At 33.1% G+C, this 20,478-nt stretch overlaps 3 protein-coding genes and 1 pseudogene across 3 annotated transcripts; 2 read left to right on the plus strand and 2 right to left on the minus strand.

The window, feature by feature from the left end:
• The first annotated feature begins 571 nt into the window (after positions 1 to 571).
• On the plus strand, positions 572 to 2,589 carry LOC142545882 (putative receptor-like protein kinase At1g11050). The gene has a single exon (XM_075653301.1). It carries the CDS (start codon positions 646 to 648, stop codon positions 2,470 to 2,472), a length of 1,827 nt encoding a protein of 608 aa, XP_075509416.1. The 5' UTR covers positions 572 to 645; the 3' UTR covers positions 2,473 to 2,589.
• A 58-nt stretch (positions 2,590 to 2,647) lies between these two features.
• On the minus strand, positions 2,648 to 4,285 carry LOC142545884 (carbon catabolite repressor protein 4 homolog 5-like; annotated as a pseudogene).
• A 1,484-nt stretch (positions 4,286 to 5,769) lies between these two features.
• LOC142545885 (1-aminocyclopropane-1-carboxylate oxidase 5-like) lies at positions 5,770 to 7,233 on the minus strand. The gene is made up of 3 exons (XM_075653304.1): positions 7,022 to 7,233; positions 6,714 to 6,949; positions 5,770 to 6,617 (listed from the first exon to the last, which is right to left on the minus strand). The coding sequence occupies exons 1-3, from the start codon at positions 7,121 to 7,123 to the stop codon at positions 6,002 to 6,004; spliced, it is 954 nt and encodes a 317-aa protein (XP_075509419.1). The 5' UTR covers positions 7,124 to 7,233; the 3' UTR covers positions 5,770 to 6,001.
• A 10,941-nt stretch (positions 7,234 to 18,174) lies between these two features.
• Positions 18,175 to 19,601, plus strand: LOC142544647 (1-aminocyclopropane-1-carboxylate oxidase 5-like). Its single transcript, XM_075651677.1, has 3 exons — positions 18,175 to 18,329; positions 18,426 to 18,661; positions 18,754 to 19,601. The coding sequence occupies exons 1-3, from the start codon at positions 18,228 to 18,230 to the stop codon at positions 19,373 to 19,375; spliced, it is 960 nt and encodes a 319-aa protein (XP_075507792.1). The 5' UTR covers positions 18,175 to 18,227; the 3' UTR covers positions 19,376 to 19,601.
• The last annotated feature ends 877 nt before the right edge of the window (positions 19,602 to 20,478 follow it).

Below are 20,478 nucleotides of genomic sequence, written 5' to 3' on the forward strand. Positions count from 1 at the left end.
ATTTTGTGTTAATTATTTAGTATTATTCGATCAACTTAAAAACAATTATAACGTAGATACCAAGTGTACATCTTTCACTATTATATAATATGAATTGATTACCTAAATTATCAAATATAGTTTAAATGGATTAAATAATTGTTAACTTACCCACCATTTATCAGTCTCAATAGATTTTGAAATTGACAATTGTGAGATACAAGAAGAATCAAGCGTCAAATACACCACAGGGATGCGATAAAAAGAAATGATAACACAGGATGTAAAATTTTAAATGGACAAAAGGTTATAATTTTCAGTCTTTTTATGTGTGTTGAGGGATTAATTATCATACTCCATCTATATATCATGGTTTAATATGTGACTATGATTTATACATCGAGTACATATTTCATGTGTTGAGCGAGCAAGAGGTAAAATTATTTGAACGGAAGAATAAAGGAATTGAAGTAATAGATCTGAAGATTCAAAACACTTGTGCTGCCGAACTTTGACCATCGTAAAAAATTCAAACGTTAACTCTGCAGTCCCAAACTTGAATATGATCCCAGCAGCCAAAATTGATAATGACTTAATTTTCTACATCAAAACCTTTTATAAACAACTGATTAAAACTATAACTGGGAGGACATTACAGAACAAGAGATGGGCAAATTCCGGATTCTTTTCCCTTTCCTCCTATTCTTCATCAACGTTAACACAAATTCTGCAGTTAATTCTTCGTGTCCAATTGATTTTACCTATGTGCAAACCTTCCCATGGGACAGTTCCCTCTGTCATGAACCAGCTCAATCCAGTTGCTGTCAAACTCTGCTTAGCGTTTTCGGCATGGGGCTTGCTCAATACCTTAAACAAACCTCCACGTTTTATCTCCCTGATGTGAATACTTCATCTTCTTGCATTGCCAACTTTGAAGAAAGTCTCGCATCTGTATCGGTTTCGACCTCTCTGTTCGCTTCGTGCTTCAATGACACGGGTGAATTTGTCAATAGGCCATCCACCAGTTGTGCGGGCATTATAACAACTCAGGACTGGACCCAAAAAGTACGTAGATCAAGCCCGCTTGAATCGTCCTGTAACGGAGACTTGACAGGATTGACAAGGTGCGGTTTGTGCCTAGATGCAGGATTGGAGGTGAATTCTTACCTGGTTTCTTTGCAACCCAATTCCACAAAATGCTTCTTCTTCACTATATTGTATGCTGCCGCTATTGTCAACGATTTTGGACCTGAGGATCCAAGAATAGCTTCTTGCATATTTGGCATCCCCTTATACGCATCAAAAACTGGTAAAAAATGGAATAATACGAACCGAAAACTCGTCTTCGGCTTTGTAGGAGGGTTTGTAGGATTCTGCTTTGCAGTGATTCTATTTTTTATTTACAGAAACTGGGAAAAGAGAAAAAGACAACATATTGTGCATGAAAAATATGTAAGTTCAGTCAAATCTAGGGTACCCAATACAGGTGCTAAATGGTTTCATGTAACAGAGTTGGAACATGCCACCAATGGGTTCTCGCAAAAGAATATGATAGGGCAGGGTGGATACGGAATTGTGTATAAAGGAACGGTTTCCGATGGCACGGAAGTTGCTATCAAGCAAATTCTTGACATGGATTCTAAAGCGGATGATGAATTCGCTAATGAGGCAGAGATAATAAGCATGATAAGACACAGAAATCTTCTGGCTTTAAAGGGTTTTTGTGTTACAAGTGATCCATTTAAAGGTAAAAGAAGATATCTGGTTTGTGATTTCATGTCAAATGGAAGCTTGGATGAGCACCTTTTCAGTAGTGGAAGGAAGCCACTATCATGGCCCCAGCGTAAGAACATAATTCTAGACGTTGCAAAAGGGCTAGCCTACTTGCATTATGGTATCAAACCTGCGATTTATCATCGGGATATAAAGGCTACAAACATCCTTCTTGACTCAGATATGAAAGCAAGAGTTGCAGATTTTGGTTTAGCTAAGCAGAGCACAGAGGGCCAATCTCATCTTACCACAAGGGTTGCAGGCACATATGGATATCTAGCACCAGAATACGCCCTTTATGGACAATTAACAGAGAAAAGCGACGTTTACAGTTTTGGAATTTTGATTCTTGAAATTATGAGTGGGAGAAGGGTGCTAGATGCATCCGAGCCTTCGAAAATTTTGATCACTGATTGGGCTTGGGCGCTTCTGAAATCTGAAAAAGTTGAAGATATATTTCATGCATCAATAATAAATGATGGGCCAAAGGGAGTCATGGAGAGATTTGTGCTCGTAGGAATTCTCAGTGCTCATGTAATGGTGTCACTTAGACCTACAATTGCTGATGCTCTGAAGATGCTTGAAGGTGATATCGACATCCCACGACTGCCCGAACGACCATTGCCTCTTAGCCACCATTCATTTGAAACATCGTTAAATAATAGCATGTCTACAAATGAGGGATCACGAGCTTTGCCAAGCTCTAGCGGTTTCCGATGATTAGATTCGAATAACAAAGATATTTTGTATTCCACTAGCTTTCCAAGATTGTGTACAGAAATTCATATGCAATATAAATTTGAATTTGAACTCAATTGCCATTAAATATGTTTTTATAGTTTAAAAGTCCGTCCACTCGAAGGAATGCATGGTAACTTATATATCCATTACCTTCGAAGTATGAGCCGAAATACTAGAACAAATAATAATAATAGGAGAAAAGGGTGATTTGAACAAGCAGGTCCTCTAACACACCTTTTACCCGAAACCGCGCAACTATAAAACCTCTACAAGCGTCAGAAGATAAATGTAGTACCTACGAATTCTCTCCTGAATCAATATGTTTGTTATAAGAATCAAAACGACCAAGGGACCAAATTTGGTATCCATTGTATCCTCACGGAACACCGGATCTTGCAATAAATATGTTGCCTTTTAGCCGAAGCTAATTAATATCATTAACAAAAGCAAGTTCACATACAAGTGCAAGATGGTCACTACCCCATTTCTTACTTGGAAGACCTCCAGTTTTCTTTAACCTGTGCGTAGGCAAAGTTTCCAGAACTCTAACATGAACAAGGTCTAAAGTATGCCATATGTAGTCAACCGTTCCAGTGAACATGGAATGGTACGATGTCGCCAGAGGTTCTCCAACTTTATTCCTGTACTTGAAACTTCCACGAATCTTAGCATAAGCACTGAAGAGCTTTAACGGATGCCTTAGGTAACTGTTTCTTGAACCAGTAGCCAGCATTAATTCTTCACCGGTCCATCTCCAAAATGGGGATTCTGCATGTTCAGATGGTCATATTTGGCCAGATATCTTTCTCCGATCGTGTTGTTGGGTATGCAACTCTGATGAAGCCAGAAACTGATACATTGCACTCTGGGGCAAACTATTCAGGTCCCCAGCAATCACAACTGATATGCAACCCCATTCTTGTGACATTTTATAGGCCTTCTGAAGAAAAATTTGCATCTGCCCCAGTTTGATATCTCCACGTTTAGGATTGTAGAGGACGTGTATGTTTCCTATCACTAAGCTTGGAGATGCCGCATCACTCGGAGATACTGTAATATCATCACCACCAGGCAAGATTTGATTCATCTTTAAAACACAAAATTGTGCAACATTATTACGGAGTCCAAAGCTCTGGAAATCTATGCTCTCTTCATGCAACAGGGTAAATTGCTCGGCTTTCCAAAATATGGCACATCCATCACATGCTTCACCTGTACGAGTCTTGTGTACACCTTTGAAGCCATTTTTCCCAAAAAATCATTCAGATCATCAAAGTGACCCTCCTCCTGAAAACACAAGATACTTGGTTGGTAATCTGTGACTTCCTGATACAGAAGGTTTTTCCGAAATTCCCAATCCATATATTTTGGAGATACATCCCTGTACAATTTTGGGCTTTGCCGCATTGTCAACACCAAAAATATTATACGATACAAGAACGATATTATTTTTGGATGTATCATGATTAGTGTAAGTCCGCTCGCGATGACCAAATGCTTTACCTGATTTTCTGCAGTTCTTGTCTTGCCACTTGCCGGCAGTGCGGGAAACAGGATGCCTTTGTGTATAAGAAAGAAATTTTTGGAATGAACCAGGTTGTAGAGTTCGAATTTGCAAGTGGGTTTCGGTTTCTAGAGCTAAAATCTTTTGTTTCTTTCTGCTTCTTTGGTGGCCGTGAGAATGATTTTCTGAAGAAGTAGGAAGAAGAAAAGGAGACTGCTCCACTGGTAGGGTAAGGTTGATGCTATCGTGATCCATGACTCAAGTCGTTTAAAATTTGTCGGCGTCTAGATGAATCTGTAGTCTGTACATAGCTCAACGAGATATAAAGATTCATTATGATTATGATACAAACAATGACAAACAGAGCTAGCAGTGATAGCCAGATTGTTAATTGTCCGACGCCGGTTGGATAAATAATCTGGGAGTTATATATGGGCTTGAACAATCCTCTCCCCTTGAGCTAGCTTTTGGGATTGAGTTAGGTCCAAGATAATTGCTATAAGCTAATAATAGCTTACCACAAAAGAGGGAGACTATAAGTTGACCATTAACTATCAGATTGTTGCTGATCATACAAATGATTACATTTTGCATATTGGGTGCACTAAGAAAATTAGGACATAAGCATTACTGACATTCCTCATGAAAGGTTGTTGGATTAAGAAATGAATTTCCATAGACGTCTGAATGTGGAATGAAACAGCTTCCATTCTCACTGTAAAATTTAAGTTCGAATAATGAATCACTACAAAAAACCGCTCGTTTAACTACGGTTTTAGCAACGGTTTTGACCGTAACAGCTTTTTTTTTTTGGTAGTGAATAGATATCTTGTATTACATTTACGTATATATATTTTTCAAAGGACGGTTGAAGGAAACCACATTTATTTACTTCAAGATGTAAGAAACTGGTTAACATTAGCTCCACAGTCATCATATTACAGGAAATATTCAACCTTTAAAGGTAATTAATATTTCCAATCCAACCCCAAATTCCAAAATAAGCTCAATCAAACATCAAGCCCTCGATTACGTTCCTAATTCTGCCCCTGATTGACACCAACTTCCATACACCAGGAGTAAACATCTTATTAACACCAAGCCTATACACTGCCAGATATTAGCATCTAATCACTACAGTTCATGTCACCAGCCAGAGAAATCTTCCACGACAGCTCCATCGGGGAAAAAACTTAGAATATCATACTGAGCAAAGTACACCAAGATTAAAAGTAAGACATTATTCGAAGTGTAAAATTAAAATCTCAAAGAGATGTTTGGAAAACGACGTAGACTAACCCAAACAGTAATCTGAATTAGCATCCAATGGACGGAAGTTGGGGACTTCGGGCTGTGAAGTAGCAGCCCTTCGCTTTTGAACCGTACAAGGAACTAGCCTTCAATATTAAAAAGAAGAAGAAATATATCCCAGCACTGACAATGTATATGCGCGTATATTTACCAATACACAAAACCAATTAAGATATATGCATGTTGCATGGCAATGAGCAAATTTAAAATAAGCTTTATGATGTTTAGAAATTGCATTGTAAAAACAATTTCTTGTCCCTTAAGGAGGAGGCTCACATGCAGATTTAAGCAAAATCACGAACTTTATTCTTGTCATGATGAATATATTCCATTAATTATTTTTTATATCAATATTTGTTTTGAAAATTGTCATATCTTATATGAATCCACGATCGAGTACCATCTTTAAAACCATAGAGTACCATGGCATCATGAAACCAAAGAACAAGGCTAGCAATATATGGCCTAGAAAGCTCATTCTTTCAATAAAGCGTTTTACTGTAATGACAATTACATCACTGAATCCACCAACTCCTGATCAATAACAGGGAAAAAAGAAGAAGATACACAAAAACCCAATAAGTTTAAAAGACAGCTTTATCAGTGAATTTCACACAACAAATAATCAAGAACGAGAAAAAAGCACTACAAGTAATTTATGAGTACATTTGATTGCATTTGGTCAAGTCCTCCTTAGATTGCTTTCACAGCTTGGAACCTTGGCTCCTTAGGCAAAAACTTTTGTTCAGCATAAACAGACATATAGTCCCCGAACATGAACTTGGGATACTTGGCCGAATTCTCCATCTGTAGCTTATTCTGTGCAAGTACCAGTTCCTCCGCGGGCTCGATGGTGGCATTAAAAGATGGGTTATAAAACGAGGCAATCGATCTCCTGTTCCCCTCCGGTAACGCCAAAACCCGATGCCAGACACTCTTGTACTTGCCATTGCTCAACACTTCAATCTGATCGCCTGTGTTGATCACTATGGCATTTTTGATCGGCTGCACATCAATCCAAACCCCGTCTTTCAGGATTTGAAGGCCGTTCACTACGTCGTCTTGGAAGAGTAAGATCACGCCTCCAGCATCTGTGTGAGCTCGGAGGCCGTTGACCTTATCTGGGCGTGGGCATGGTGGGTAGTGGCTCACCTTTGTCCCGAAAAAGGCCGAGTTCTCTTCTTCTTCTTTTCCACCGTTGAACGCCTTGTTGATGTACCCTTTTGGCAGGCCTAAGTTCTCGTCCATTGCTTCCATCACTTTGATCGCCAGTTTCTTCAGTTCAGCTCGGTATTCCTTCATGGTTTCCCTGTTAATAGTAATATATTTAAAATTATTAACTCGAATCTTAAAAAATTATTTGAGTATTCCAAGGATCTATAGCTTATGATCAATTATAACTTACTTGAAACCAGGTGTTTTTGAAGGCCATTCATCATGATTACAATCTGAGAGCAAGAACACATCCTCCCAATCAACATTTTCTACTAAATTTTCATCACTTTTCTTCTCAACCAATTCCTTCAGCAGGTTCACCGGTTTCGAATTCTTGAAGCCTGGCTCTCTTTCAAACTTGTAGCATTCTGAAGCAACCTTCTTCACCCTCTCCAGGAGATCCTCACAGATTCCATGGTTGATCAACTGTTCATAAGTGCAAGTAATTAATTAGTACTTCTTAACGTAAAGCTAGCTAGCTTGAAGAAATAAAAGTACCTGAAAGAATCCCCAGTCTTCGCAGCAATGGCCAATTTGAGCCAGGGTTTTGGGTCTCTCGTCTCCATTGAGTTTTGAGAAATCAATTACAGGTATCGCCATGGAAAAGTTTCTATAATATATATATATCTAATGCTTAAGATTTCCTGCTGTTCTTGCAGTTAATTAATTAGCAGTACTAAGAATGCTTAATTTGGTGCTTAAGAACTTTGCGTGCTGGCCTATTTATATTGCAGCAATATTTCCCCCCCATCTCCAATGTTAATGTTAATGTCAACGCTTTGTATTTATTAGTTCATTTAAGTGTCATATTATTTTAGTTTCCACGTATCCGTTGCCGTAATAGAAAGGACGGCGACACGATGTCAAAACTCGTTAAGGTCAAAATTTTGCATTTACAAACACATACACACAAATATTATTTTTATTTAATAAAAATATCATAAAAAAATTAATTTAGTAAATTAGTTTCTAATCTAAAAATAACACAAAAAATTAACGTGTATTAACGCATCGCGTGTCAAGGGACACTAGTATATATATAACACAACACGCCCCACAACAGAAGCATTCTTGCTGAGGTTATATGTACCTTGAACCTCGTTTTAAAATTTGATTGATCTATATTATCGCCCAGACTTGACGCAATTAGGAAAAAATGTCAACGCTGCGAGATTAATTATTGGGTTTGATATTAAAAAATAATTTACAAAGTCAACTCCAGTTTCGATGGAATTAGGTTACAATGTTAAAAAATAATTTACAAGAACAATAATTTGTTCTTGTACAACACATACACGATCACCCGCAATTAAATATGCGTCGAGTAACACATTAATTACGTTGACTCTTAATTTTTTACATCAAATTATTACTTCCCCTTTGACTTTATAAAATAAAGAATTTGTAACAAATAAATTAATGTGCTCGCATATTGAGGGTTACGGTATGATTACTTGATGATAAACAAAGTTATCGTCCTAATCTCGATTTTAAACGCACGACATCGCCAGCTTCTTTATATTTTTTAACTGAAATTAAAATTTTTACGTGGTTACATTAATGTGAAATGACACGTAATTAAAGAAGATATCTATCGTACAAATCGTAGGTTTCTTCATTTACACAGCGTTTGGTTTGGGTGATTAGGTATGTTTATTTTTTTTAACCCACGTAATCACACGTTTGGAACGTTTTTTATTTAACCAAGTCAATCCCTCCTATGAATGATTAGGTTATATTAGTTGTGATAAAATAATCACTACTCACCCCCTAGGATTATTTATCTCACTCTTAATCCATCTTATTTTTCCAATTTTACCCTTCTCCTAAATCCAAACTCACAACCACTTCCCTCCACCGACCGCCGGACGACCACCCCCACCGCCGACCGACCGCCGCCGCCGACCGATCGCCTCCTCCTCCTCCTCTCGACCGACCGCCGGGCGATAGCCAGACCGCAGTCGTTGTCGCCGCCGCCGCTTCCGGCCGGCCGACCACCGTCGCCTCCGACTGCCGCCGACCACCGCCGCCACAAAACTGAAAGGGCAATTTTGTTAATTCATTAAAAGATTATTATTTATCTTATTCTTAACAATCATACCAAACATAATATTATTTTATCATTATTTACTTCAATCATTCTTTTTATCATTTCTATCTTAATCATTTCATTATTTTATCCTCCAAATCAAACGTAGCCTTAATGTCATAACATAAGGGCACATTGTTTCCTGGTAGAGGAAATATTCATTTGATTTTTGTGCAATAATTTTTTATTTTTATTATTATTATTTTTTGTAACAGATTGATTAAGTCAAGTTATTATATAAAAAAAATTATTTTTTTTATTCATGATAGTTGTGGATCAGATCAACTAATCTCACAATTACAGATACATGAGACCGTCACACAATAGACTTACTCATTTCCTAATCCTATAATATGAGTCAAGTCCTTGTATTGTTATGCACATATATTATTGGCAAAACTTGTGTGAGACGGTCTCACGGGTCGTATTTTGTGATACAGATGTCTTATTTAGGTCATCCATAAAAAAATATTATTTTTTATTGTGAATATTGGTAGGATTGAACCGTCTCACAGATAAAAATTTGTGAGACCGTCACAAGAGACCTATATTATTACTCTTCTCTGATTTGTGGCATAAATTTGGAAGCTTCCCATTTGCGATGTTTCTTCCCAATGTATTAATTCTACCAAATGCCGCCATATCAATTGCATTTAATTCCCATAATTTTTTAGGTAACACAAATTGCACATTTTATCAGTTTTTAAATCTATTTGGCATTCATTTGACGCAAACCCGGATAAACGTAGAACATATGCAACACAAACTACATATAATTTTATCTTGTTTTGGGCAGCTGGATTTTGTTTAAACAATAATTACGGAGCATTAATTTTTCGCTCGACTAATTAGATCATGCCACTTTGCAAGAATTACACCTAATAAACATTGTTTAGTGAATAGTATGTCAAAGGTACACGACTGGCCGTTGCAATAATTTTTATATATTTTTATAGTTACTTTGACTCATTTCATATATATATATATATATATATAAACACACACACACCCAGTTAATTATTATTATTACATATATTAAAAGGAATATGTTTATGCATAATCATAGTGCTATTTTTATTTGTTGAATTTCATTTAAACATCAACTTATTTCATTTAAACATCAACTTATTAAAATGGATTCAAAGGGAAGAATATATTAATTAATATTAAAAATGCTCAATTTTTGAATTAAATGTGTTGACCACCTTTGCAAGAATTAGTATATGTATTATTGTTCTTTAAGTGAAATAAAAACCTTAGGCCAAGACTTTGAAATTTTCCACCATTACAGTTGGCCTTTTGGGAGAATCATCATGGCAATAATTATCATTGTTAATTATTAATTTCTCTGCGACTAAATATGGCACCAATTAAATTTTAAAAAAAATTAAAATGGAAGTGAAATGTATGGTACTTATAAATTATTAGTTATAAAAATATTTTAAATATTGCATGCATCATTATAAATTTATAACGCAAGAGAGTTCACTAGTGAGTATGCATTCTCATCCCCTAATGAGAAAATTAATTTCAATACATCTAACGTTTTACACACATAAAAATATTTCTTCAAAACAATCTCGAAATGGGAATTTGGAAAAATAAATTTTTTTTAAAAATAAATTATTTTAAAACACAGAGCAAACGGTAGACTATATAAGGCATTGTTTGAAGTTAAAGAGTGAAGATAAATTAGTATAATATAATAAGAAAACAAAAATTAAAGTTAATACAATATTTGGTTTGATTAATAAATAATAATTTGTTTGGTTTTGACTGATTAAATTTGAAATAAGAAGATAAATTACCATTTTATTCTTTTAATAATTAATAAAATATTAATACTTTTATTTTTTGATTAAGGATAATATTGTAATGCAAAATCAATAATTTGATTGGTGTAAGTTAAATAATTAATGATGGATTAATATAGATAAATAATATTATATGAATAAATAATATAAACAAGTAAAAAAATAAATAAGATAAATTATCAATAGATTAATAATATCTAATTTGAAAGAGTGGCTAGAAGAGCATGTCACTTCTCCGCAATCGATGCGTGCCAATTATTTTATGTTAATTTAGAAAAACAAAATTAAATGTTAATTAATATAAATAATACATATAAACCGAAGTTATAGGTAATAAAGGAAAAAAAGTCTTTAATTAACTTTCAACCCACATGATGCTGACACGTGGTGTTATTCTCAAGACATATTTTTTGTAAATAAAATACGGTCTATCCACTTCTTTGTTTTACATTTTATATTAATTAAAAAAATATTTTATTTATGGCTCTATAAACAATTCAATAATCTTTCGATTAATGAACTAATTAATAGATTGATAATTTTATAATACTAAATCTGAGTATTTGGCGTCATGTTTAACGACATTCTATTATATTTTTTAAATAATAGTTTTGACTTACGGATTAAAGGATAGACATTGCAACAATTAATATTAATTAATAAAGTATGAAATTCATGTAATTAATTATTTAAAAAGTCAACGAAAAGGAATTTTAAATAATCACTATATAAAGCTTTGACCAAAATATTCAACATAATTATAAAATAGCAGTGTGTAGTTTGTGAAGTCACCGGCGTGTACCTGGCCGGATCTTGCTTCGTGAAAATGCATGCTTTTTTAAATAAATTTTTTACTTTAAAAAAATATTTTCAAATGGATTATCCCAATTTATTCGAAATCCACGAATCAAATGTAATATTAATAAATTAATTAACGGATTTAGAAAATATACCTTGTCGTAATAATGTCCCATGTGTGAGGGCGACTCATTTAATCGAATTATTACTGGGCTTTAAGGCCTCAATAGTATTTGTTTAACACTTGAACTAAACATATTTATTGAATTGAATTGAATTGAATTGAATTGAACAATTGTTCAATATCGAGACTCGGTACAGAAAACTCGGACATTATTTAGAATTTTTTCCCCTTCCATCGTATAATTTTTTTTTTAAAAAAAGTCTATATAATCGTTCCATGTTCATCGCTAGGGTGGATCTAAATATCACCAAAGTTTTAAAGTTCGAATTTGAGCTCGAGAGTTTGATCTGAAACTCGAAATTGTTCATATTTTATGCTTGAATTTGGTCTCATCAATGATCAAAATATATTTATCATGTATAATTATATTATATTAATAACATATTAAAACTTGCAAACAACTCACAAATTATTCAAAATAATTTCGGCTTCAAGAATAGTTCGAACTTACTTAAGTTAGACTCGGATTCATAGTTTTTTTATATCATGTTGAGCACTTTAGAATAACAATTACAAAACTATTTCCCAAATGTCCCTCTGCCTTTGGAAATCAGTTAACTAGTTACACACCCTTTTCTATACTCAACGTATCTTCGTTGCGTCGATCAACATTACACCTAATGAAATACTTATGGACTAAATGCAGATGATCACCGAAATATAATTATTTTAAACAATATATATAATATCACATATGGAGGTCAAAGGACTATATTATACTGTTATAAAATTAATTTCCTAAATTTTGCGGGATCATTCAATGAATCATATACACATATAGGTGTGTGTGTGTGTGTGTGTATGTGTATATATATATGTGTGTGTATATATGTATATGTATATGTAAGTTCACACTCATTGAATCATATTTAATGATAATCATTGTATGGTGACCAAACTCCTCAATAGCTGACATATTCTTAAAAAATAAAATTACAATGTTTTCCAAAGTTACATCGGACGAACATATGACTAAATAGCTGACATATTCTTAAGAAATGAAAATTACATTTAAAAACTTAATTTGAAGTCGTCTAATATTGTAAAAAATTATAAAATAAATAAATAAAATAGAAAGGGTCTTGAATATTATATGCTTGATATACACCTTATATGCTTGATATACACCAATGAGTATATTATGTGCAAGTGGAATTCATTGCATCGAGTGAATTTCCTCTCCTTTTCTCAACGAATAACGGGGTAATTAATCCAATGAGAAATTATTTGAATTTTTCCATGATTATAATAAAATATAATATAATAAACAAATTTATTAACGGATAGGTATGTGAGAAAAGGAAAGCAAATTCAAATCTTTACACACATGCAGACACCCTAGACAATATTTGTCTACGCTCTAACCTAAATTATGCGGAGAAAATCACACCGTTCGTCAGCAACATGGGTGTAGATCATAGGATGAACCCATCAACAATTTAATTGAAGACTTCTTTTATTGCAATTCCATTCTTTATTTCAATTATTATTATTATTATTATTATTATTATTATTTTATTTTTTTTTAAAAAAAGAAGAAGATGCATATACATGTATGTGTGCGTGTGTGTGAAATAAGCACGATTTGGTTTATATGTATAAAAAAAGTTATATCATTTAGTTAAATACTAAACATATTTAATGAGGTTTTAATATTACCATTTACCCATCATACATGTTAATAATGAATTCTTCTTTGATGCTATATATATTTTTATTCTTTAATAAATTGACTAAAATATTTCGAGGTACTAAATCTTCATTACTCTTTTTAACCTCTCAATGTGACACAGAACAAACTCGTGAGGCTCGTAGTGGAAGAGGCCGGCGAATTTTAGATTTTCAAATTAAAAATTATATTAATATATACTTTTTAACTTATTTTGTTTACAAATTTGGCATGTTAATTTTTTTTTTTTTGTTTTTACAATTTTGATCGTGATGATGATAATGGGTAGGATCCCGCATTAAACCCGCCCCATTTGAGGCTGGTCTAAACATGGTCCAATGAATTGTGGGACGGGGACCTGCTCATTGTCATCATTATAAATATATTTTTGTGACAAATATTTAAAAATCAAAACAAAAAAATAAAATAAATTTTCACTATCAAAATGGTTTTGACAAAATTTTGGGATTACTAAATATTTATGTGAAGTTATTTTTCAATTCATTTCGGATCTTCTTTGTTAAATACTTATTGCTTTCTTATATGGAAAAATTATATGTGTGTGTCTATATATATATATAGATATATAATATTATTCCATACTATGGAATCTTGTTTAGAGCTAATGATTAATGCGCAAGTAACATGAGTGATTCTGATTTTGTCCTGCAGAAACCCAACTAAATCGACACAAGATCAAAACACACCGACCACGATATATGACTTCATTATTTTAGTGAGTATACATATAATATATATATATAATCTTGGAATTAAGGGAAATTTCCACGGTGATATTTGTGAACTTTAATATTTTATGATCATATAATATCCAACGGTAATTTATTATTATATTATGGTTAAAGATTTATCCGCAAAACTAAACTAGCAATTTTGTTAAAAAAAATCGGTTAAGATATATAGTTGACAAATTTTCAATCAAAACCTTCTTCCGCTAACTATAAAGTGAATCTCTATGTTCTGATGAGAGTGTCGATTTAGGTTGCGTTAAGACAGTTTGATAAATTTGGAATTGTATTAAATTGTCTCCATTATTGAGTGAATTTGAAAATCATTATAATTAACATAAAATACTATATAAACACGCAACGATGAATTTGAAGTTTATGATATTATTTCTCTAAAATTACAAAAATATATTATGATATTTTTAAAATCCATCGATCCAAATACAACTTCAAATTCATGATTTTTGAGCAAACAATATAATTAAAGCTCGAAAAGAGAGAGATTTCACAGGACGTAAGGAAATATCAATTATTCAAGGACCAAATAAATATGTCAATATACACATTAATCCACTGAAATGTCAAATAAATAAAGGAACATTTGATTTACGTTACGTTTTTAGAAAAAAATGTTTGGATTTGGATCATTGCCATTATTATTTAAGCAACTGTGTATATGGATTTGTACCATTGCAAAATCAATCTTATATATAAATCTCAAATGAATTGTCAGAATCAAATCTATCGATCCCAAGGAACCTGTAAAGATATATCCTTCTTCTGGAATCCATTTTTTCTTTAATAATAATAATGATAATATCAATCATGTATGCATGTTAGGCATTTTGATATATTTAGGGACTTGATAAATATTTTTATTTAGATTTGACCAAATTAATAGTTATATCTTTACTTAGGGGAATCAAATCTTCATTTATTTCTTCAGTTGGTTATGCTATCTATACTTACATTGAAAAAAAGTAGGTCTTTTGTGAGACGGCCTCACGAATCTTTATCTTGTGCATGATACGGGTCAACTCTATTGATATTCACAATAAAAAGTAATACTCTTAGCATGAAAATTAATATTTTTTCATAGATAACCCAAATAAAAGATATGTCTCACAAAATACGCCCCATGAGACCATCTCTCACAAGTTTTTGCCATTGGAAAGAAGTAACAAATATATCACTTACTGGTCTAAAGAAAATGATGTAACATTTGTATAATAGAAAATGAACATAGCATGTGGAATCCATACTGTATTTTGTGTGTGTATGTGTGTGTGTTTGTTTTATTTATTTATTATTTTTATGAGCTTGATATACATTCAAGCAATCTGAGCCGACAAAATAAATCAACACCGTTAATTGCGTTGACTCTCTCCATATATTGTTTATTTTATTATCATCGTTATTATATCATTAATATCATTCTATACTTTGACTTTTAATCATTGACTGATGAGAGACGTATCAGATGAATAAACAAATGTACTGATTTGTAGGCACAGGTTGAGGGATAAAAATAAGATCATATAATAAAAATAGGTAGAGGCAAATTTTATATTTAATTAATTATTCCCAAATCTGATGCGTTTTGACACAAATTTCAGCTTGGAAATCATTTAACTGTGAAAATTTTCCTTTTCGAGAAAAATAAAATAAAAATGGTACATAAATTAGCGCGTTTTATGAGATAACTGTTTTTTAAAGAGATTTTTTTGGACTAATATACGATACGAAATTGAAAAATATAAAGTTAGCATTAATCGAGTAGAAATTATCTATTTTAATAGAAGATTATGTTGGGTATTTAATCTCATACCAGTTGTCGAGTAAGTATGTATATATTATCATAAAAGGGTTGAGATTATGTTTTAAAGTGAATTTGAATACGTCTCTATTTATTGAGAGAGATTTATGTCACTATATCATGAGTCAAGAGGCGTGTTGACGGTAAAAATATTTGGGTATGTTATAGTTGTCACAGGTAGTTGATACTTGATAGCTACAGCAACAACCACCAACGTATTTGCATTTTAGAATTTTAATTCATGATATATAGTACGTGTGTTGCAATTTTAGGTTTAATGAATGAAAATTAAACAATGAAGTTGAAGGAAAACATGAAACGATAGCACCCGGGGAAACCTGAGCTCCGAATGCGCATAGGAGCTGCATGAAAATTTATAGACAGCAGGTCCGCGCTGGTGCAAACTTCTATGGCCGCCACAACACTTGGTGCTCTGCCTGAAGTTAGGCAATGAAGATGCACACATGCTATTTAATGAACAGTTGTGTGCATATATCGAGTTTTCATACACTATTTCAATCGAATGGTATCTTTTGATGATTCCTTCATTTCTCTTAGTCCAAGAGACACCCCATGTGATGCAATATCATGTCCCTTCATAAAACAACATTAAATAGAGAAGATCAAACAAATTTTGGATACACTTTTCAGACTTGAATCAAGCATGCACTTGCATTTTTTGTTATCGAACTTGTGATTTATTGTGTTGTAATTACAAGTAAAAGTTGATGTATCTTGAAAGAAAATCGTCATATGCTGAAAAAACCAAGAGAGAAGTAATATCTTCTTAAAAACATATTGTTCAACATTTATCTCTATATTTTTATTGTCATCTTCTCAATTTTTCTTTCAAGGTACCGAACCATATATTACAATGTGAAATAAAAAAATATTGTACTGAAACATATCTTGTGGGTTCAAAATAATTAATACTAGAATATAACATAAAAATCAATACAATTTTATATTTTGCGGAGAGATACACTACATATATTTGGAATAAAAAAATTTGAAACGACAGATTTAAATTTTCACACTGGGTGCTGGAATATTTGAATTCATTCTCTTATATTATATTACATTTTTTCCCTTCAAATCTATTTGAGCTCATGAAAAATTCAATAATTTTTATATGCTTCCTTTGTAATTATCTCATATGTAAACGGGTCGATCTAATTTATATTTACTGTGAAAAATAATATTTTTTTACTTAATTAATCAACATATATTATTGTCGCTGGATATACATTTGATGTAAAAAATATTACTCAAGTTAGCATATATAATTTTTTATAACATAACTAACAAAAAAATTACTCTTTTGCATTGGAGTGTAAAATAATATTTTTTATATAAAAAATAATAGTTTTAATAAGTTGGTTGGGGTCGATTCGAATATTCGTCTCATAAAGTTGAAAATGAGACGGTTTTATAAATTTTTTTGTGTTGAATCTAACCTAATACATGATTTACGGTTGAGTTTTATGTCAAAAATGATGAATACGTTGTACTTAAATATATTCAACCACGTATTTGGTGTCATGAATATCGTTTTAGCACGTAAAGATACGTACATTCAAGGAGGTTGATAGGTTAATATTTTAATGTTGTTGACACTTTTAATTTATTTATCAATTTATCTTTTTCATTATATACAGGACAGAATAATACGCGTTGTCACCTAGCTAGATATTTACCGGTCAATATACGGATTTTGAAATAGAACATGATCAATATACTTTTCAACGTGTTAATTCGGAGAAGATCGCCAAAAAAAAAAAAAAAAAAAAAAATTGGTGTAAAATACCAAAAATAACTTTGATATATTTTCTTCCATATGTAAGTGGCAGTTGAATAATGCCAAAAATATATCAAACCTCTTCATTAAAAATATTATTACACGAAGAGCAAGAAAAATCAAATAATTTTGTTATCGTTAATTTATGTGGACACAAGAAATCCTCTTTTTTCTTTAACAAAATAATATAACAAAAAAATTTATTGGAAAAAAAAAATACCGGATAGCTCATTGAAGTTATCTCTCAACATTAATCAACAAAAATAAAACTAGTTTTCACGACTTCTAGAAAACAGAATAGGTCTCTTGTGAGACGGTCTCACGAATCTTTATCTGTGAGACTGATCAACTATATTGATATTCACAATAAAAAGTTATATTTTTAGCATAAAAATTAATAGTTTTTCATGGATGACTTAGATATATGTCTCATAAAATACGACCCGTGAGACCGTCTCACACAAGTTTTTGTCAGAAAAAAATTCACATAAGTAATAAGTCCAATATTGTAAAAAAACAAAATAATTGAACAAAACATTCTTTTTAATTGTTAATAATAATTAAAATATTTAATTATACATACCACAGATGTGCTCTTGATATATGAGTGAAACAAATAACTAGCGTTGACATTAGTTAAAGATGTCATGCCCCATGAGGACTAAACAACAGCTCTTCTTTTCCTGTATAAATAGACCTAATGGAACGCTAATTTTAGAGCATAACTGCAAAATTTGTAGATCTATTATTCTGTGTTCTTATTTTGCTACATATTCTTAATTTGTCTATGGCGATACCTGTAATTGATTTCTCAAAACTCAATGGAGATGAGAGATCCAAAACCTTGGCTCAGATTGCCAATTGCTGCCAAGACTGGGGATTCTTTCAGGTACTTTCATTTCTTTAACTCGAATTCTGGCATCTTAGTTTCATGCAATACATGATATCGAGAAGTATTAAATTAATACCTTTCGCTTGTGAACAGTTGATCAACCATGGAATCTCTGAGGATCTCCTGGAGAGGGTGAAGAAGGTTTCTTCTGAATGTTACGAGTTTGAAAGAGAGCCCGGCTTCAAGAATTCTAAACCGGTGAACCTGCTGAAGGAATTGGTTGAGAAGAAAAGTGATGAAAGTTTAGTAGAAAAGGTTGATTGGGAGGATGTGTTCTTGCTCTCGGATGATAATCATGATGAATGGCCTTCAAAAACACCTGGTTTCAAGTAAGTTATAATTGATCATAAGCTATTCTTGGAATACTCAAATAATTTTTTAGGATTCGAGTTCATAATTTTAAATATATTACTATGAACAGGGAAACCATGAAGGAATACCGAGCGGAACTGAAGAACCTGGCGATCAAAGTGATGGAAGCAATGGACGAGAACTTAGGCCTGCCAAAAGGGTACATCAACAAGGCGTTCAACGGTGGAGAAGAAGAAGAGGAGGAGAACTCGGCCTTTTTCGGGACAAAGGTGAGCCACTACCCACCGTGCCCACACCCAGATAAGGTCAACGGCCTCCGAGCCCACACAGATGCCGGAGGCGTGATCTTACTCTTCCAAGACGACGTAGTGAACGGCCTTCAAATCCTAAAAGACGGGGTTTGGATCGACGTGCAGCCGATCCAAAACGCCATAGTGATCAACACAGGTGATCAGATCGAAGTGTTGAGCAATGGCAAGTACAAGAGTGTCTGGCATCGGGTTTTGGCATTGCCGGAGGGGAACAGGAGATCGATTGCCTCGTTTTACAACCCATCTTATAAGGCCACCATTGAACCTGCGAAGGAATTGGTGCTGGCGGAGAAGAAATTAAATGTGGAGAATTCGGCCAAGTATCCCAAGTTCGTGTTCGGGGACTATATGTCTGTTTATGCTGAACAAAAGTTCTTTCCTAAAGAGCCAAGGTTCCTCCAAGCAGTGAAAGCAGTATAATTAGGGTTATAGTGCAAGCAGTCTTTGGTAGGCTCTCTCTCTTTACGTTGTGTGGGAAGTTTAAAAGGGTTTTAGTTTATGTTAGAAGTAAGTTGTTTCGATGTCGTGTGTGTTTGTTTGCTGGAGAAACGTAATGCAATGTGTGTTCATTGATACCTTAATAAAGTTGCCAAGATCTATCTTCTCATGGAATATACATACAACATTTCCATTCTCTTTCCTTTAATACCTATTTGTTTTCATTTATTCTCAAGCGGAAACTCTTTCATTCACAATATTCTCATTTTTTTATTTGGTCGGAAGGCAGCAAAGCATTTAGTTTGAGTACAACCACCGTGTAGAGAATAGATAGAGTCATGCAAATGCATTGAATTAACCAGCGTGTTGATATCTCGAAATAACAGGATTACGTGCGACGCTCAATAGAATACAATGATTTTGAATCTTTACTCGTGAGTTGCATGGTTTCAAGCTAAACTAACTTCATACATATTATGGAATAACAAATGAGAGACAAATTTTAGGAGCACAAACTATCGTAGCTCAATTTCAATCAAAAGCGGCATTAAGTAAAGGATCGGAGAAAGATTACTCAAGTTCTTTTGTAAGTGAAGATTACGCAAGTTCTTTTGAAAGTGAAGATCCTAAAAAAGCAAAATGAAGTAAGAATTGATGTGAGAATATCTCCACATTTTCGAGATAAACATATCTGCATATTTTCAAAATACATTTTTAGATAACATATCTAGCTTATCACCATCAACAACCCAACCTCAAAATTTGAATTTTGGAGATAGAATATTATCGAGATAACATGATAACTCTTTTGACCACCTATAAATAACCCTCAAAAGTTGAAAGATATTCACGCCCAAATTTTTTGGTCAAACGCTCTCTATAGCACTCTGAATTTTCGTACGAGAGCAAAGATTTCTGAACAAAAAAGAAAATTTGAAATTTCGAGCGTTTCAACGGCAAGTAGAAGGTCATTGTCCATGACCTATTGTCGTCGATAAAAAGAATTGAATCTGATATTATCATTCATAATGTACCACACAATTTTATCAATATGTTGTTCAAATTTCAGTCCAATCCAACAATCA

The sequence above is a fragment of the Primulina tabacum genome, chromosome 5, assembly GCF_025594145.1.
Source record: "Primulina tabacum isolate GXHZ01 chromosome 5, ASM2559414v2, whole genome shotgun sequence".
NCBI lineage: Eukaryota > Viridiplantae > Streptophyta > Magnoliopsida > Lamiales > Gesneriaceae > Primulina > Primulina tabacum.

Excerpts from the sequence above, each read along its gene's own strand:
- LOC142545882 (XM_075653301.1), top strand. The coding sequence starts at position 646 with ATGGGCAAATTCCGGATTCTTTTCCCTTTCCTCCTATTCTTCATCAAC.
- LOC142545885 (XM_075653304.1), bottom strand. The coding sequence starts at position 7,123 with ATGGCGATACCTGTAATTGATTTCTCAAAACTCAATGGAGACGAGAGA. Across the intron at positions 6,950-7,021 it reads AAGACTGGGGATTCTTTCAG|TTGATCAACCATGGAATCTG; the intron begins GTACTTTTATTT and ends ACTTATGAACAG. Across the intron at positions 6,618-6,713 it reads TCAAAAACACCTGGTTTCAA|GGAAACCATGAAGGAATACC; the intron begins GTAAGTTATAAT and ends TACTATTAACAG.
- LOC142544647 (XM_075651677.1), top strand. The coding sequence starts at position 18,228 with ATGGCGATACCTGTAATTGATTTCTCAAAACTCAATGGAGATGAGAGA. Across the intron at positions 18,330-18,425 it reads AAGACTGGGGATTCTTTCAG|TTGATCAACCATGGAATCTC; the intron begins GTACTTTCATTT and ends GCTTGTGAACAG. Across the intron at positions 18,662-18,753 it reads TCAAAAACACCTGGTTTCAA|GGAAACCATGAAGGAATACC; the intron begins GTAAGTTATAAT and ends TACTATGAACAG.